This window comes from Daucus carota, chromosome 3 (assembly GCF_001625215.2).
Source record: "Daucus carota subsp. sativus chromosome 3, DH1 v3.0, whole genome shotgun sequence".
Lineage (NCBI taxonomy): Eukaryota > Viridiplantae > Streptophyta > Magnoliopsida > Apiales > Apiaceae > Daucus > Daucus carota.
The window spans coordinates 53,634,137-53,652,412 of NC_030383.2; the positions used below are offsets into that span (position 1 = coordinate 53,634,137).

General features: G+C 32.2%; 3 protein-coding genes across 3 annotated transcripts; 1 reads left to right on the plus strand and 2 right to left on the minus strand.

Annotated features, from left to right (window-relative positions):
• Positions 1-712: 712 nt before the first annotated feature.
• Positions 713-1,502, plus strand: LOC108213265 (kunitz trypsin inhibitor 5). Its single transcript, XM_017385041.2, has one exon. The coding sequence runs from the start codon at positions 776-778 to the stop codon at positions 1,379-1,381; it is 606 nt and encodes a 201-aa protein (XP_017240530.1). The 5' UTR covers positions 713-775; the 3' UTR covers positions 1,382-1,502.
• Positions 1,503-5,556: 4,054 nt separating this feature from the next.
• LOC108213540 (miraculin) lies at positions 5,557-6,307 on the minus strand. The gene has a single exon (XM_017385342.2). It carries the CDS (start codon positions 6,251-6,253, stop codon positions 5,651-5,653), a length of 603 nt encoding a protein of 200 aa, XP_017240831.1. The 5' UTR covers positions 6,254-6,307; the 3' UTR covers positions 5,557-5,650.
• Positions 6,308-12,658: 6,351 nt separating this feature from the next.
• Positions 12,659-17,643, minus strand: LOC108210478 (eukaryotic translation initiation factor 3 subunit I-like). Its single transcript, XM_017381783.2, has 8 exons — positions 17,311-17,643; positions 16,892-17,107; positions 16,646-16,773; positions 14,861-14,980; positions 14,671-14,760; positions 13,820-13,906; positions 13,662-13,741; positions 12,659-12,960 (listed from the first exon to the last, which is right to left on the minus strand). Exons 1-8 carry the CDS (start codon positions 17,492-17,494, stop codon positions 12,885-12,887), a joined length of 981 nt encoding a protein of 326 aa, XP_017237272.1. The 5' UTR covers positions 17,495-17,643; the 3' UTR covers positions 12,659-12,884.
• Between the last annotated feature and the right edge of the window lie 633 nt (positions 17,644-18,276).

Sequence of the window (18,276 nt, forward strand, 5' to 3'; positions counted from 1 at the left end):
ATGTAGCAAGACCGTATTGTTAGATGCCTTATTCAAAATTAAGCTGCAGCTCGAGAATCACGGATAAGCCATATCCTATAAGAAAATTGTTGAGTTTATTTTCCGAGATGATTCTGACATAAAATATTAAAAATAAAATAAAACAATCTAGGATTAATGATAACATTCATTTTCAGTACCCTGTTGCTGAAACGCAAAGGGCGTATAAAAAGTCTTTGCATCTCTACGTGGATGGCTTATCTTTATTCATTTGAAGAAGGGCAGGGCAGAAGGAGCTGAATACAATTTGCAAAAGCGAGAAGAACCAAGAGAAGTGCAAGTATAGAATTCATATTTATACAAACTAGTCCAAATAAAACTTAATTATCTTTTTTCTACGTTTTTTTTGCAGCAAAAAAACCCATATAATATAGCGTCTGTTTGATTAGAGGGAGCATAAACTAACTTTTAATAAAGTGAGAATGTTAGTTTCTCTCAGAAATTCTACTTCTTTTTATTCTAATCCATTTCTTTACTTTAATGAGTCACCTTTTAAAACTTGCCCAAACGGCCTGTGTTACCCGTCTAATTAACTAACGTGATCTTATCCATACAGACATAAAATATACTACTAGCCACCTTGGTTGTCTTCCAAGACCAAAACACTTCTATGCATGCACGTGTAAACAGAGTTATTAAAATCTCATCGTGTCACAAAATTTCTTTATAAATAGGAAGCTTCTGCTACTGCAGTTTTATAAGTTTGCAGAATAATCAACACAAAAGTATTGATAGAATGAAGAAAATTAGGCTATACATCCCATTCCTCCTTGTTGCTTTGTCAACTTGCTCTCTCGCTGCAGCGGACGCATCTCCTGATCCTGTTCGGGACATGGACGGTGATATACTCCGACCAGGTGTTGATTACTACATCTTGCCCGGTGTCCGAGGCATGGGAGGCGGTGTGACACTAGGCAGCACCAGGAATGAATCTTGCCCCCTCGACGTCGTCCAAGAAACATTTGAAACAGACAATGGAAACCTTCCCTTGTCATTCACAATGGTTGATCCCAAAAAAGGTGTGATACGTGAGTCAACTGATCTGAACGTCGAGTTCAATGGGGTAACCATTTGCATTCAGTCATTGGTTTGGAAGCTTGATAACTACGATGGAGAGTACGTTGTTAGCACTCGTGGAGTCAAAGGGAACCCGGGAGCTGAAACTCTGGAGAGTTGGTTCAAGATTGAGAAATATTCGAATAACTACAAGTTTGTTTACTGTCCAACTGTGTGTGATTTCTGCAAACCAGTTTGTGGAGATATCGGCATCTCGATCAAGGATGGTTTTAGAAGATTGGTTCTTAGCGATCAACCGTTCATGGTTATGTTCTTAAAGGTTTGAAAATATTGCTGTGTTTATCGGATATTTAAAGTTGTCTTTGTAATTCATTTGAATGCAATGCTTGTATGAAACTTCACTTGATGTATAAATCAATAAAAAGTATTCTGTTGTTTTCTCTTAACTATCTGCTGTGCCGCTTCCCCTTGCACTTCCTAATGAGACTTTCCCTGATTTACTCATAATTTCTGTTCATCAGAAAGTCAAATATTTTTTCTTAATTATCTTTGAACTAGAATATGTGATTGGGTCATCGAATATTTTATGAGAAGTATGCTTAACTCAACATCTGTATATTAAGTTCGAAGCAGAGGACTCTAAAATTTAAAAAGATAGGAGCTCCAAATTGCATGCAAATGCAAGCGATTAATTAAAAGCTAGAAATGATACAATCTGGGTTTGTAAGCGCCTATAATTTTTTCCCTTATGCAGGGCATTAAATTTTTTGTTATTTATGTTATATTCATTTTTAAATATTTAATTTATTAAATTAAGTAAAATTGTGTTCGAGCTTTGTTAACTAACGAGCCGAACACGAGCTTGTTCACGAACAATAAGAGCCGAGTCGAGTCGAGCCGAGCCGAGCCCGAGAAAAATAAGGTCAAACTGCTACTTGACTCTTAAAATAGCAAGTCAAATAAAATATTTAGTGTGTTTTATTATATGTAAATATTCTCCTGATCGATTTGATATATTATATGTTGAATTCGGCGTTCAATAACATGTATATATTATGAAATTATCTTGAAAATATTGCATATTTTCGAGTTTTATCGAGCCGACCTCGAGCCGAACGAGTCCGAGCCGACCTCGAGCCGAACACACTAAAAGCTCGGCTCAAGCTCGTTTTCTTAAAGAACACATTTATGTGTTCGAGTTCGAGCTCGAGTTCTACTCGAGCTTGTTCGCGAACAGTTCTGCCCCTAGAACAGCCCTAGAACAGATGAAGTAGAAATTCACAGGGATCTATGAAGAAATTTCATAGTAGTTATTTAAGAAGAAATTTTAGAATAATTGATGAAGAGTTAATTCAGTTATATAGTATATAGATATATAGAGATGGCAAGACATTTGACAGTAGTGGTAGGTATAGCGCCAGTTTGGGAACCAGAAACAACATCTGCTTCTAACTTCTATTTTTCTTGACCCGTATGTGTAAAGAAGTAGAAGCATTTTTAAGAAGCTGAGACTGCTAGCTTATTTCTCACAGCTTCTGCTTCTTTTCCAAACATTTTATTAATTTATAATTTGTTTCTCACTTCTATTTCACTTTTTTTATTTTAAACAAGAAGTCATTTTTTTTTTAAGTTTGACCAAACGGTCTCATAGTTTGAGCCAAAGAGTTTTTGTGATACTAGATGCAGACATGATATGACTGGTGTAGTTTAAGTGGAGAGTTTTTATGGTACTGGATGTACACGTGTTTCCACATTAGTAAAGACTTCTGTCGGCACATATGTCTTTATGTTTTTAATTAATTAATTAATTGATATGTTTAATATTTGTTTAATTTGGACTTTATGTCAACTAAAGTATCATAAACACCATTCTCTCGTTACAGGTAATATAGGATGGATATTTTAGTAAATTGTAGATTGTGTACCTGTGCTTTGCGATATATTCGATATGTGTACCTGCATTTTCGATTGTAGCAAAACTGTACACCAACTTTGACAAATTTTACATAGTGTGTACAAACGTTAATTTCTTGTTAACGCCGTTAGTTTGTTTTTTTAAAAAGGCTGGTAAGTAAAGTGTAGTTTTACCTACACTGGGTCATTTCTTCCCTAAATTGAAAAACCCTACACCTAAAATTATAATCTGGAGAGAAATACATGGACGAATAATGTCGTTATGGTCGACAAGCCGTGCAATGTACAATGTGGACTGAATTGAATGCTTGTAGGAGATTTGTTGGTTGTGTTCGAGGGAGGAGTGGCTGCAACTATTTCCGGTGGATCGACGAACCTGTGTGCCTTCGAGGTCGAGTTGTTATTTATGGTTTGCGAGAGAGGGTTAGAGCAACAAATATATGTTAAGCAGTATACAACCTAAAAGTAAATCCTAACAGAAGATAATCAAAACAATCTAGACCAAGCAACAAAAATTTTGGTTTCTAGCCAAATATTTTGGACAGCAACATAATACATCAACAGATTACACAAATATATGCACCCTATGTTGTGTTTCATATGGAACATTAATAAAAACCGAGTAAGGAAAAGCTCGAGAGATTAGATGCTCACTCCTGTAGTTGGGTGCTTCATCAGGAGCATAGACATCCGACTGATCACCATCGCGCACAAGTCAAGTCATCTCACAAACAATGCACACCTGCTGAGTTTAGCACATAATCAGATTTTTAAGAGTAAAGATGAGGTGATGTAATGGATATTGGCGGCAAATCTTACTGAAGACGGGAGTAGATTGCTTTATGTGGTGCTATTACAAGAAAGCCCACCCTTGCCTCTGTTAATTACTAACGGCGATATCAATGAACTGACGGTAGTACACGTATCGTACGTTATCTCAAAGTTGGTGCACACGCTTTGTTGTATACGAAACTACAGGTACACACATCAAATATATGACAAACTTCAGGCACACAATATGTAATTTACTCTAGATATTTTCTATTTTTTGAATCAAAAAATGTATGTTATATATAAAGTCGAATACCTACAAAATCTATTGTGTTCTTATGGAATTTGATCAAATACAGAGTAATATCTATTGTGTTCTTATGGAATTTGATCAAATACAAACCAATCTTAAAATAAAAACTAAAAACCACTAATGAAACTCTTGTAATTACTTAAGGCACACTACTAAAATAAATCCCCACACACTTCCAATTAGTAAACCCAACATAACAACTATCTCCCACCCACCCAGATCCAACCAACTCTCACAGCCTCTACCTCTCGTGATTTAAGCTAACACTCACCAGCGCTATCACCTGCGATCCGCCATCATTGTCCATCCATCTCTGACCTTGATTTCGTCATCATCGTCACCAGCTCCACCTTTCATATTCCCGGTTATCACATCATCTTCCTTTCCCCGCCATCACCACCTCTGTCCATTCTCCATCATCACCTCCATCTTTTCCTTCCCATCCCCCAATCTTTTTCGACGACCTCTCTCTTAATGTCTTGAATGACTAAAACTCGGTCATGGATTTTGGTTTTGTTAAAGCTTTGATATAGTTATAGAAATCAATGATTTGAGATATACAAATTAATTAGTGATATTTGCTTTATGAATTAGTGATAACTGTTTTATAAATTAGTGATATTCGTTTAAAAAATAGTGATTTGTGTTTTTGAAATTAGTGATTTCAATGTCTTCTCCCATGACTGCATCTCAGATTACCTATCACGTTACTTCTCAAACATAGAAATTAAAGATCGAAGAAGATGAAGGTTAGAGAGGGTGAGTTTGTGTTAATTGATAATCATTTTGTATGTATATGCTATGTATAGATTTGTATGTATATGCTGTGTATATCAGTTTTCTACAAATTATAGATAAACGGTAAGCAGCCGTGATTAGATAAATGGGCTGGACTTGTTAGAATAGTGGGTTCGATCACAAGTTTTTAGTTCTTAGATTTAGGTGGTTTGTAGTTGAATAGGACTCGTGTTCTTATGAAAGATATACACCGGAGAAAGTGCAAATTTTCTCATTGAAAATTTTTATTATACATGTCATAAAACTAGTGACAACATTGTTCTGTGCAATTTTCTCAATGAATACTTTTATTTTTGAATATTCTAAATAATATATATTTTTAATTTTTGACTTATAAGTGGTGTCCTTGTATTCTAAATTTCACGTATATCATGACATTCTGTTAACTAAATGTAAATATTTAAATAAATTACTTAATTAGCCATTTAAACTTCAATTTTTTCGCACTCTCAACATCCGTAACAATCTAGTTTATTAAAAAACATAATCATAAAAATATATGAGAAAAGCTTAGTTTAAGATTTCAGAAAGTATTTCAAGGATTATTTGTTTATTATACCCTTGTGTTATCAACTTTTCCAAAAGATCTTTTGGAAAAGTTAAGAGAATAATGGTATCTGGATACCATTATTCTCTTAACTTGTCCATATGATAATACCCTTATATTTTAATATTTGAGGAACGGAAAAATGAACTCCTTGAAAAAGCCAAAAGCAGAAGATTATGGTTGATAATTTCCTTGTTTTATTTAAGACATAGATAAAGCACCCTCTGCAAAGCTAAGATTTCTCAGGATGCTTAAGCCTTTTTAAAGAAAACCTGGAAAGGCTTTCCGGCGTTTAAAGCCAAACGTCTAGTTCCACTTTTTTCAATAACTATACCAAGGTCCCCGCAAACGGGTCTACACGTGTTGCACACCGCGGGACAGTACACCAGCTTATACCACTGGTTTCGACCGGGAAGTTTCTCAATTCTGAACCAGTTACTTACCGTAGCCCCGCCAGGGTTCCCCACAACTCCTCCTGTCGAGACGAAGCGCTGACCATCAAGCTTCCACACAGTTGATTGTGCGCAGATGGATGCACCAGAGAATTTCACATTTAAATCTGATGATACTCGTATAGTTGATTCCTTAGGGTTCACAGGTGAAAATTTTACTGGAATACCTCTGTTGAGCTCATTGGGCTCCTGGACAACGTCCATCGGGCATCGGCTAGTTCTTCCGCTGTACAATTTGAGTCCACCGCCGTTGCCTCGGACAACAGGCAAGATAAAGTAATTTGTGTCTCTCCGGAGTTCATGGCCGTCTATGTCGAGGACTTTATTGGTTTCTGCGGATGCGACCAAAGGGCTGGTTACCAGAATGACGAGGAAGGAAGCTAAGAAAATTGTGGACTTCATTTTTTACTCTGTGGTTTTGATGATATGCATTGCAACATTATAAACGCTTATTTATATAGTGCAGAGCTAGCTCATATCGTAGAAAAGTTTGAATTGTACAAGGAGCCGACTATATGTAATAGGTCCTGTTCTGACATATGTATGTACATAATTGTGTACAAAAACATGTACATAATGACATGTGGTGGATTCTAATTGGATGGCCCCTCTGCATTTACACCAACCACCCCAATTAAAACCCACCACATCATCTGCCACATCATTATGTACAAATTTTCTGTACACAATTATGTGCACCTAGCACTACTCATATCATTTTCTGGTGGTTGAATGGATGTAAGTTGTGATTCTAGCCGTGGAATATTCATGTGATGGTCAGAAAAATATATATCAGGAGAGCCCTGACATAGATGTTGATTAAAAGACCCTGGCAATCGTTTCGTTTCGTATACTTTTGTTTCGTGTATTTTCGTGTTTCGTGTACTCAAAGGTGAAACCCGTATCCGCTCGTTATCAATTTCGTGTAGCTAATTTGAAACCTGTATCCGATCCGAAACGTTTCGTGTACTTTTCGTGTACATTATATATAAAAATATTACTCCATATATTTTCAATCAAAAAATAGCTTTAATAAATATTTTTGAGTATAATTTTACTAAATATGGATGATATATTTATGCTCGCATACAATTATCTACAAATTTGTTAATGTATCTATAATATGTATCTACATATGCATATAAATATATATTTATTTAACACAATTATATATATAATATATTATAACATATATATAATGAAATCTATGTACAAATATTTCGTGTATTTCATGTACCCAAAATGAAAACCTATATCCGACACGAAATCTATCGTATAATTTCGTGTTCGTGTACTTTCGTGTATCAAAAATCAAAACCTATATCCATTTCTTTCGTGTTTCGTTTCGTGTTAGCGTGTTACGTGTCAAATTGCCGGGCCTAATAAGGACTAGAATCCATATTTAAATAAAAACAAGGCGCCTACAATATGATCCAAAATGTCAGTATTTCTTAGCACATATATACGGCACATTTACATCTTTATCATTTACTCGTATACAATAACGTTAGCAGTTCAATCATATCAACAACTTGAATCGTAACACAAATATACGTGCAATTTTTCTGTGCAATCTACTTGAATTGGAAAGTTTGATAATATCAGGTTATATTAAAATATAGTTTCAGATAGAACGTATTATCCCTCAGAAACTATAATCAAACATATGTTTGAATTTACTTTCTAGAAAGAGCTTGTCAGCTTGGATACTTTACTCCCACGAATCAATATACTTATGTAAAAGAGAAGCGAGGGACGTGTTGATGCTGTCTTCTCAGACAGTTCCGTTCAATTTTTCTAATTCTCTGGGATTTTTGGATGAAAAATATCAAAAATAAAAATTACCTTTTCTAGTTTCGGATTTATCGGAAGCAAGTTTCAGAACTACCTTTTTTCAAAATATCAAAAAAAAACTACCCACCTTTTTTAATTGGGGAATTACCTTCTATACTGTTTTTTCAATCTTATTTTCAAAAATACTACCTTCTCCAATCTTATTTTCAAAAATACTACATTCTCTAAAATCTTTCAAATATACTACCTTCTCTAAAATCTTTCATATATATATATGGGTCCTACTCTGTTACAAATCTTCTTAGCGTACAAACTACAAACCAAAATTAAAAAATCTCTAAATCAAATCGGAATATGGCACATATGGTATGGAAATTGATCGTTGCGAGATGAACAAAAATACAGTGAAGTCGGATTTCAAAAAAAGTTCACGATTGACGGAAAAATTCAAATTAAAAACGGAGGGGATTCTATGGATCATGTGTGGCAGAGTGTATATTAGCTGGTGTGTGGTTGCCCCTGCGAGGCCATTGGATTAGATTCATCCGAGGGCTCATATTGAGTTTGTAGTTTGTACATTAACTTAGTTTGTATTTGAGCACTTCACTATAAATATATATATACTAGCTTATAGCTTTTTAATTATTTATAAACTTTCTAAATATATTTTAAATGGTGTTAAAAAATTTAATTTATAAATATTAAATTAAAATTGTATGTATCATGCCAAAGAATTAAATTCTTTCTATCAAATTTTAAATTGTTTTAAGTAGAATATGTGACGCCAACTCCTATTAGATTATATTTATAAATGTATTTTATGTTAGAATTATTATAATGTGATTTAAATATTTTTCTAAAAATTTTTATGGTTCGAGATTAAAATTGATAAACATAATTTGTTTTGAATTAAGAAGATGGATCATAAACATGCAATAAGATGGTAGAATTTGTTTTGGATTAAGAAAAAGTTTTTGTATTCGTTCCTCACATAAATCGGGCTTATTATTTTAAAATATATGAGATAAAAATAATTTTGTGATGGTGCGATTTATATGATTCTACAAATAAAACTGGTAGAAAATATTTATTTTGGATTAAAAAAAATCATAAACACGTGAAAGACAAAATTTGTTTTGGATTCAGAAAAGGAATTATAAACATGCACGTAGATATCAGTTGTCTTATGGAATAGAAGTTAATTTGGTTCTAATCTAACGGTACTTATTTGTTCAATATACGATTCCATGGATAAAAATAATTTTGTGACGATGCGATTTAGACGATTCTACAATTAAAATTGGTAGAAAATATTTATTTTGGATTTAAAAAAACCAAAAACACGTGAAAGACAGAATTTGTTTTGGATTCAGAAAAGGAATTATAAACATGCAATTAATTATCAGTTTTCATATTGAACAGAATTTAGTTTTGTTCTAATCTAACGGCACTTATTTGTTCAATATACAATCCAACGGATGATAAGCTTTTGGACCATAGGACCATGCGACCAAATTATCTCACTTACGCTTATTATATATAAGTATATAATATATATATATATATATATATATATATATATATATATATATATATATATATATATATATATGCACTTGCTCAAATGAGAACTTTCTTAAAATGAGAACCGTGAGAACTTTTTTAATTTATCAAAATCTCATTCATTTGAAGGGCCCCGCCAGGGGCACCTTCACAAAAAATGTATATCATTAAGGTCTCCACCTGGCTAGCCGAAAAAAAAATTAAAAATAAAAAAATAAAAAAATTACTGATGACGTGGCAGTGGATTTTTTTTTTTGAATTTTTTTTTTTTGACTAGCTAGGGAAAGACTAGTTTTATATACATTTTTTATATTGGGTACCCACTAGTTTGATGTTTAGATTACTCAAAATATGATAAATTAAAGAAGTTCTCACGGTTCTCATTTTAAGAAATTCTCACTGGAGTAACCCTCTATATATATATATATATATATATATATATATATATATATATATATATCGATTCCAAAGATGAGATCGAAAATGACATTTGAAAATTGAAACTTGAAATCAGGATTTGTAGTTGCATATATGGTTGTATATGGTTGTATTCAGTTGCATATGGTTGCATTCAGTTGATTCTATTTCACAAAGCCGGAGGCTGAGAATAATGTGGCTGATGCGTTGAGTAGAAAGGTGATTGTGAAAGAGTTTTTTGATGTTTAAGAGTTGTGAATTCAGATTTTGTGGAGCAAATCAGAATAAGAATAATGGTAGGAAGCGATGTTTGCGTATCAAAAGCTTATGATATTGCATATCAAAAAATTTTGTGGGGGCAAAACAATACAATGATCGAAAATTAACTATAATTCCATAATGTAAGTGACAGTATTTTTGGATCAATGATTCACAGCAAAAAATTTTGTGGGGGCAAAACAATACAATGATCGAAAATTAACTATAATTCCATAATGTAAGTGACAGTATTTTTGGATCAATGATTCAAATGAAATTGTGAATAGCTCATTTGCATGTTAGGTTAACATATCAAGTATTGTGCACAATGACATTAATAAACGATTAGCACAGGTATATAATTTATTGTAACTAGCTTATAGCCCTTGCAGTGTTTTTTTATTTATTTTATGAAATTTTATTTTTAATATATTTATAATGATGTAAAAAATAATTTATCAATAATAAACTATATAATTAAATAAAAATAAGATATGAAATAATATTTTTTGACTCCATGTTTATTTAGTATCATTGTTGTATTGTTCGCGACATCGTTCATTACTAACTTCTTTGTTAATTATCTTGTGTATCTTTGACATATTCTTCATGAAAATGTCGTATGCTAATTTCTGATCAAATTTATATTTTGATATTAACAAAATCATATATAGTGAAAAAGTTGGTGACCCATGTGGAGTGGTTTATGTTCAAGATCTTGACTAGTTTTGTGTTTGGAAGATTTTGGTGTTGTAACGGATGTTGATTTGTATTTGAATGGGAGAGTTTTATACATAATATCAACTCGTATTATAGTATTTTCACATTTTTCTCTTAATATTTTTTGTTAATAATTTTGTGATGTTAACTATTTATTATGTGAGGATTAAATCCAACTTATTAATATTAATATTGTGTAAAATATTATTTTTGTTTAGTATGTTGTTTAAGAAAATATATTATATAAAAGTGAATTTGTAACTATGGGATTTATATGGTTCCAGAATTAGTAGGCAATAAATTTGTTTTGGATTAAAAAAAGAATCATAAACGTGTAAAAGGCATATTTTGGATTAAAAAAATGAATCATAGATTTGCAAGTAGATATCAGTTGACTTAACTTTCAAAAAAAATAAAATAGCAGTTGACTTATAAAATAGAACATAATTATCTTTTCAATTTTTTTTTTGTCATAAATTTTCTTTTCTATTTCAATGATGCTGTTTGTTTAGTATATGATCTCACAGATGATAAAATTTTGGCAATAACATGACCATACGAAAAGCAGTAATAATTTTATACAAATACTAGCTTATAGCCCGTGCAAGGCACGGGAGCTTTTTAATTATTTATAAACTTTTTAAATATATTTTAAATGGTGTGAAAAAATTTAATTTATAAATAATAAATTAAAATTTTCAATAAAATAAAATTCGAAATTATGATTTGTTTGTAAGTTAAAACTTTGGTAAATACATCATCACAGCCATTAATGGTTTCAAATAAATTATTTTAATCAAGCAATTCCTTTTCTCGTATGTATCATGCCAAAGTATTAAATTCTATCTATCAAATTTTAATATATTTTGAGTGGAATACGTTATGCCAACTCCTATTAGATTATATTAATAAATGTATTTTATATTAAAATTATTATAATGTGATTTAAATATTTTTCAAAAAATTTATATGGTTCTAAATTAAAATTGATAAACATAATTTGTTTTGAATTAAGAAAAGGAATCATAAATATGCAATAAGAAAGTAGAATCTATTTTGGATTAAGAAAAAGTTTTTGTATTTGTTCCTCACATAAATCCGGCTTATTAATTTTAAAATATATTATAAAAAAATTGTGACGGTGAGATTTATATGATTCTACGAATAAAACTGGTAGGAAATATTTATTTAGGATTAGAAAAAATCATATACATGTGAAAGACAGAATTTGTTTTGAATTCAGAAAAGAAATTATAAACATGCAAGTAGATATCAGTTGCCTTCTAGAACAGAATTTAATTTTGTTCCAATCTAACGGTGCTTATTTATTCAATATAAGATCCAACGGATGATAAGCTTTTGGACCAGAGGACCATGCGACCAAATTATCTCCCTTACGCTTATTATATATAAGTATATAATACAATTGGTTCACAATGTGACAATTTAGCTAATTAAACCTAGCTAAACTTGTATCCGGAATAACAATTGGTTCACAGTGTGACAATTTAGCTAATTAAGCCTAGGTAAACTTGTATCCGGAATAAAATTTGAGCATCTTCAACCTCTCTTAACTCGCAACTAAAATTGAAAAAAAAATGTTACGAAAAATATATTTAAAAAATTAGACTCCAACTACATAATTTTCTTGTCTAAAAATTTAATCAAGCCCATGATGTTCATTATATTTGTAAAAGACATAAAAAGATTCCAAGACCTACGGGTAATTTTGGTGAAAACCTAATAGCTAATACCTACGCATCCATTCTAAAAAAATTTCTTTAACCAATTATATGTATGTATGCGGATGTTAGGAATGCATCTTATAGTGCTGCCTGCCCGTATATGCAATCGTGTCTATGTCAATCTCGAGTGGCTTGCAACGCTAAAACATAAATATACAATACTTGCTTTGCGTTTGCGACAAACTTATTGGAATAACTAGGCAACAAAATGCAGCATCATCTATTCTTGGTGGGGGGGAAAAAAAGATGTTGCTGCATTTTGTTGCCTAGTCATTCCTCAATCGATGAAGCCTACTAAGAGGTGGATCCCTTTTCTCACAGTATCCATTTATATCTTTTTGAGGAGAAAAAGCAAGGAAATTTTAATCATTTTCCGTACAAACAATTCAGTTCCAACCACTAAAGGAATAACACTTTTACACCAGTCAAATAAAAAACCAATCCAGGGCACCTAGTTATAAGAATAGTTAACCACAACACTGACGAGAACAAAAATCTTCCCACCACCGCAAGATTTGATGGTTAGGCAAGTATAATCAAATCCTGATGTTGAAGTAGTCTTGATCAAAGTGATGCAATCGTACATAACCATCTTCACCTCCACTTGAGAAACTATAAACATAAATCACAAAATCAAGACTAATGGAAAACAAGAATACCATAGGAGAGAGGCGAATTATATAACTGACTAATTGAAGATGCTACGAAATAACGAAAGTACAAATACAGTTCCACAAAAATATAGAGACCTTTAGATATGGACAAGGTATCAGAGAAAAATAGACCTTTAGCTAACAAGAAAAAGAAAGAGAAAAATAGACTTTTCCGTTCTGACTTAACTGTGTTAAGTTGTCCCCAGTTTAATTGTTAGTAGACTATAGGTTCTAATCTATGTAGCATGTAGCACTTGGACAAAATCAGATTCAAATATTTTCAACAATAACCAGCACGGTAGTAGTAAAATCTAGCTTGTCCGTGCAGCTTATGACATTTATACATTTATGTCTCTTTTTTAAATTTTCTCCAAAAGATGACTCCCTTCCAAAGAGCGAGAATTGGAAAATACCGTGAGGATATTTCTCAAGACAAAAGACTATTGTCTAGATTTATCACCTCCAAAGAAAATCAAAAATAGTAATTTTGTACATAAATTAACTATCTACATTCACAGACCAACGCACAAACACACAGATTTACATGCTCAAAAGTAAAATGGAATAGGTTCTTACAAAATTCTAGACATGCGGACTTAGTATATAAAGCAGTTGATTGGCATTTATTGTGATAAACCATACTCCAAAACAGAACCATACCTCTTTCCATCTGGGTTAAATGCCAAGGCATTTATTGGTCCAAAGTGCCCTTTCACACCTCCAATTTCTTCTTCCAAGATCTTGTACAGAAACACAAAGATTAGACAAAAATGAATTTTAACCTTCTGCATTTGATACATTAACAAGAACTCGTTTACCTTGTGATAAAATTTGGCTTCAAACTTTCCAGCACGATGATCAGTTGTAGTAACAGATGATGCATCCTGACCACCCCCAAGCACCACCTGTAAACCAGTAAACAACAGAACTCAGATGCTTAGATCACGGTACATTGCTGGACACTAAATTCAGCCTAAAAATCAGAAGCTTTTTAGCAGTATCTAATATTGAACCAATCACTCACTTTGTGTTGAAAATTTCTGCATCATTTAAAGATCTTAATATAAAACTTTCTTCTCGTACTCTATATTACCTTCTAATGACAAACCTCTAATAGGCAAAACACACATAAAATTAAAGGTATCCTACAGTTCTACTAGATCATAATAAACAAGAAAACTCAGACCGGAAAAAAATTTGAGGCGAAGATGTTAAATGCTTGTATAGATAAACTATATCAGCATCACCAAGAGACTCGTAGTCCCCTCATATATATTATAAAATAGGTGCCTCCCAGCAATTCAGTTCACATAGATATGTGTAATCTCCAACAATACTCTTATACTCACTCCTTGTTTAAATTTTTATTATTAAACGCACCTCTATTAATAGAATTACAATCTGAAGCGGAAAAATATAGATTCTGCAATAATTTATGTAAAAATGGAATTTAGAGTTAAATGTTGGAGTAGACTCCTTGAGAAATGAGGGCAAAGGTAGGATCCTGCAAATGAGGGTGGCAGTAAAAATCTCCTTGATTTCTGCTCTATCAATGACTCCTCAAATTCTAACTATGGAGTCTATAAGACGGTCTCTTTTAGATGCTCTAAGGAGTAAGGACATCATGCAGAATTAGCAGTGTCAATATCAACAAATGAGCAGCACTTACATGATCAAGTATTGGCGAGAGAGTGACTGCATTAACTGGTCGTTCAGTCTTGTAGGTCTTGATAAGTTCCAAGGATCTGATGTCCCAAAGCTTTACAATTATGAAAAAAATGATCCCATAAGAATACACGATAACAAACATAATAATATAAAAAAGTGAAAATTAACAACCATGATTCTGGAGATAGTACCTTGGCAGATTTATCAAGGGAACCGGTCAGAAAATGTGAACCGTCTGATGATTTTGCAAGTGATGTAATTGTCTTTTTATGACCAGTTTCCTTATCAGACTCATGAAGCATTTTCCCTGTCTGTCAGTTAGCAGATTAAACCCCAATCATATTAATTTGGACAAGTAAAGCCAAAGCAAACTGATGCCAATTGGTATTTATGGTATATAGATGGCTTACAAACTTTACAACCTAATGATAACTCAAGACATTCGTGGTACTAAACAAATATCATGTACTTAACATGAGTAACCGAAAGATATCCAGGAAAAAAAAATTGGAAGTGAGCGCATGTTATTACTTGAGCTATAGGATTGAATTGCCTATGCATGTAATAGAAATTATAATTTATACTCATATAGAGAGTATGTAAGAAGTATAAATGATAAAACATACATTTAATTCTATTGCAGATTTGCTAAGTGGTAGATTTAATTTAGTTGTATTTAATATATTCAGAAAAGAAAGTCAAATATTTTCAAAAAAAAAAAAAAAAAAAGAAAGTCAAACGACACAAATTATATTTAAGAACACACCGAATCGATTATCTAACTAGAACAGGCCAAGCTAAAATATAATACAGTGAAGAGTGAATATATTGACTAGGAAAAAAAAAATGACAGTTATAATTTTTTTTTTTCTATTTATATTTCAAACTTATCTTCTTTATTCATTTTATAATAATTAGTATATACATACTTCTAAAATTCATATATAAACTATACTTTACCTAGAGATGAAGCCAAATAAGTTTAGAAGAAAGTCTTTACATTCACATTATCACATGTGCAGTACAGAGTACAGATTGTAAGCCCAACTAGTATAATGTTAGTGACATAACATAGAGACTAGAGATTAAGCTAGCTTTGCTGTTGGACTGTTATTTTAAAAAAAAAAAAAAAAAAGTTGAAAATTTATTAATTTAGGATTTCAGGATATGCGGGCTAGTAGGCCCGGTACCAGCTCTGCCACTGAGTGTGTAATATTATATACTAAATCAGCTAATATTTTTTATGTTGTTTGCCCATAATAGGATATTTTCCACTGATCTACAGATGTTAGATGTATATGCCAGAACGTCAAAGAAGCTTTTACCAAGATCGTCTACAGCTATCAGATACATGCTAAATATTTTTATTATGATGAGATTCAAATCAGTTAATCCAACTTGAAACTGATATACAACAAATACATAAAGTCTGCATATGATCTTTAGATATAAATATTTATAAAGTAGTAATAATTTATGTATGCAGTTCATCTCCTCAATTCCTTAATTGAGCATTTTTATATATCAAACATCAAATAAATGCAACTCATCATCTGCATATCAAGAAGATTGTAAAATAACAACACAGAAACAGTGGCAGAGCCAGAATCCCGGGAGAGCAAAAATGTTTTATTTAATATGTTTTTAAGCTATGGACTATTTTCTATTTTTTAAGTAAAATTAGTAAGTACCAAAAAAACAGAAACAGTTGTATTTAAAAAAATTTAACAAATATATCACATAATTGTATTAAGATTCTAGCTACTATATTGCCGGTGCAAAATGTCCATTACAAAATTATAAATTATTACGAAATAGAGTAAAACAGATGTTAACATGTCATTTATCAATTCTTTAAAGAGATATTATCAGTCGTATGTACAATTAAACAGGTCATGAGGCAACTAATAAGGCAGCAGACTTGAGATGGCTATTAAGTTCTTTGTTAAGCAGATTATTACATATCAGACACATACCTCGGAGTCCCAAATACGAACAACAGCATCTTCACCAGCACTTACAATAGTTCTATTCAAAGGTCCCCAAACAGCTCTATTAATTCTTCCTTGAGGGCCCTTGATTGTGAGCACAGACTCATCGCTCTCTGCAAAGCAAAACCAGAAAAGACAACTCTTCAGAATAATAAGGTACTACGATATAACAAGGGTAAGTGCCCTATCATGGACATCAACATCTTAACTATTGTATTATGCTTCACATACGGTCACTAGGGTCCGAGGAGATGCGCTTGACATGGATAGCAGAAGGCAATCCCATAAACGGATCAGTAGTGATGACCACAAGCTTGTCTCCAACACCCAAGTCCACGGACTTTGCGGGAGAATCAAATTTAAAAGTGAAAAGTTCAGCCCCTTTCTGAACATCCCAAAGCTTGGCAGTCTGGTCCGCACTCGCAGTAATCAACCGTTTCGAGTCCCCTAAAACACACACATACAAGGGGATAAATTAGCCATATGTCCTAAAACACACACATACAAGGGGAACTTAGCCATATGTAAATACAACATAAAATAGATATATTGAAAACGAAGCAGAATATAACAAACTAATTAGAATCGCAAATGAGTAATTTTATATAGAAGATTAATATAAAAAGACAGAGCAAAGGGAATATCGTTACTGGAAACATCGCAAGACCAAACGGCGCCGTTGTGACCGCGATAAGTGCCGAGACGCTCGCCGTTATCAGCGAACCAAACAGTGGGAGTGTGATCTTTAGCACAAGAGAATAAGAGGTCGCCGTCTCGATTGTATTTGAGAAAAGTGAGAGGCCTCTCGTGGCCTTTCATCAATATCGGCCTCATCTTCAGATCGATGCGTTTGCTTCTGCCTCCCTCTCTCTGTCTTTCTTGCTTGCGATACAGAGGAGTGATATGAAACCCAAACCCTAGACTACACCCCTCTTCTTCTTGTAGTTTTGTTATTCATTTAATCTTTTTGTTTCCAAATGTATATTGTATAATGTTAATAATAATTTAGTATTATCAATCATCTATATTAAATTTTGTTTTGGATTGTATTTGTTTTAAAAAATGATATTTATTATTGTACTAAAATATAAAATTTATTTTGGCAAAAAAAATATATAAAATTTATTTTAACTTAGATATATATTTAAGCAAGCAATATTTATTAATAGAGTTTGTAATTTTGAAAATCATCACTTTTTCATTCTTCGACATTCATCCTCTGTACTAATTAAGCCCTTCACTCTTTTAATCAGTTTTGTTTGATAAAATTAAGATTTAATATTTTTCGGGTAAAGATCTAATCATTTTTAGTTAGTATTTTTTAAGTACTTACTTTATTACCAAGTTTGTTATTCGTGCTCATTTTTGTTTTGGGATGTCAGTATTTTATATGTTGATGCTTCTGCGTGACTTGTTATTAATTACGATAATTTTTCTAACAAAGACTTATATGGTTGGTTTTTTGGTGATTCGTAAGGCTCGAATCAAATATGACATGATGAATAGTGCAAAAGCCGATCTTTCACCACAAAAAATTTGTTCAGATTTTGGGGGTTGTTGCTCCAATAACAGTGGATGTAACTGATAATTCTGATCATTAGACTATATATGGGGAT

Bases quoted from the DNA above. Each gene is read 5' to 3' on its own strand.
- LOC108213265 (XM_017385041.2), top strand. From the start codon at position 776: ATGAAGAAAATTAGGCTATACATCCCATTCCTCCTTGTTGCTTTGTCA.
- LOC108213540 (XM_017385342.2), bottom strand. From the start codon at position 6,253: ATGAAGTCCACAATTTTCTTAGCTTCCTTCCTCGTCATTCTGGTAACC.
- LOC108210478 (XM_017381783.2), bottom strand. From the start codon at position 17,494: ATGAGGCCGATATTGATGAAAGGCCACGAGAGGCCTCTCACTTTTCTC. The intron at 13,907-14,670 runs GTAAGTGCTGCT...ACTGGTTTACAG, and splicing joins TCTCGCCAATACTTGATCAT to GTGGTGCTTGGGGGTGGTCA. The intron at 13,742-13,819 runs GTAAACGAGTTC...TTTCTGTACAAG, and splicing joins AAGCCAAATTTTATCACAAG to ATCTTGGAAGAAGAAATTGG.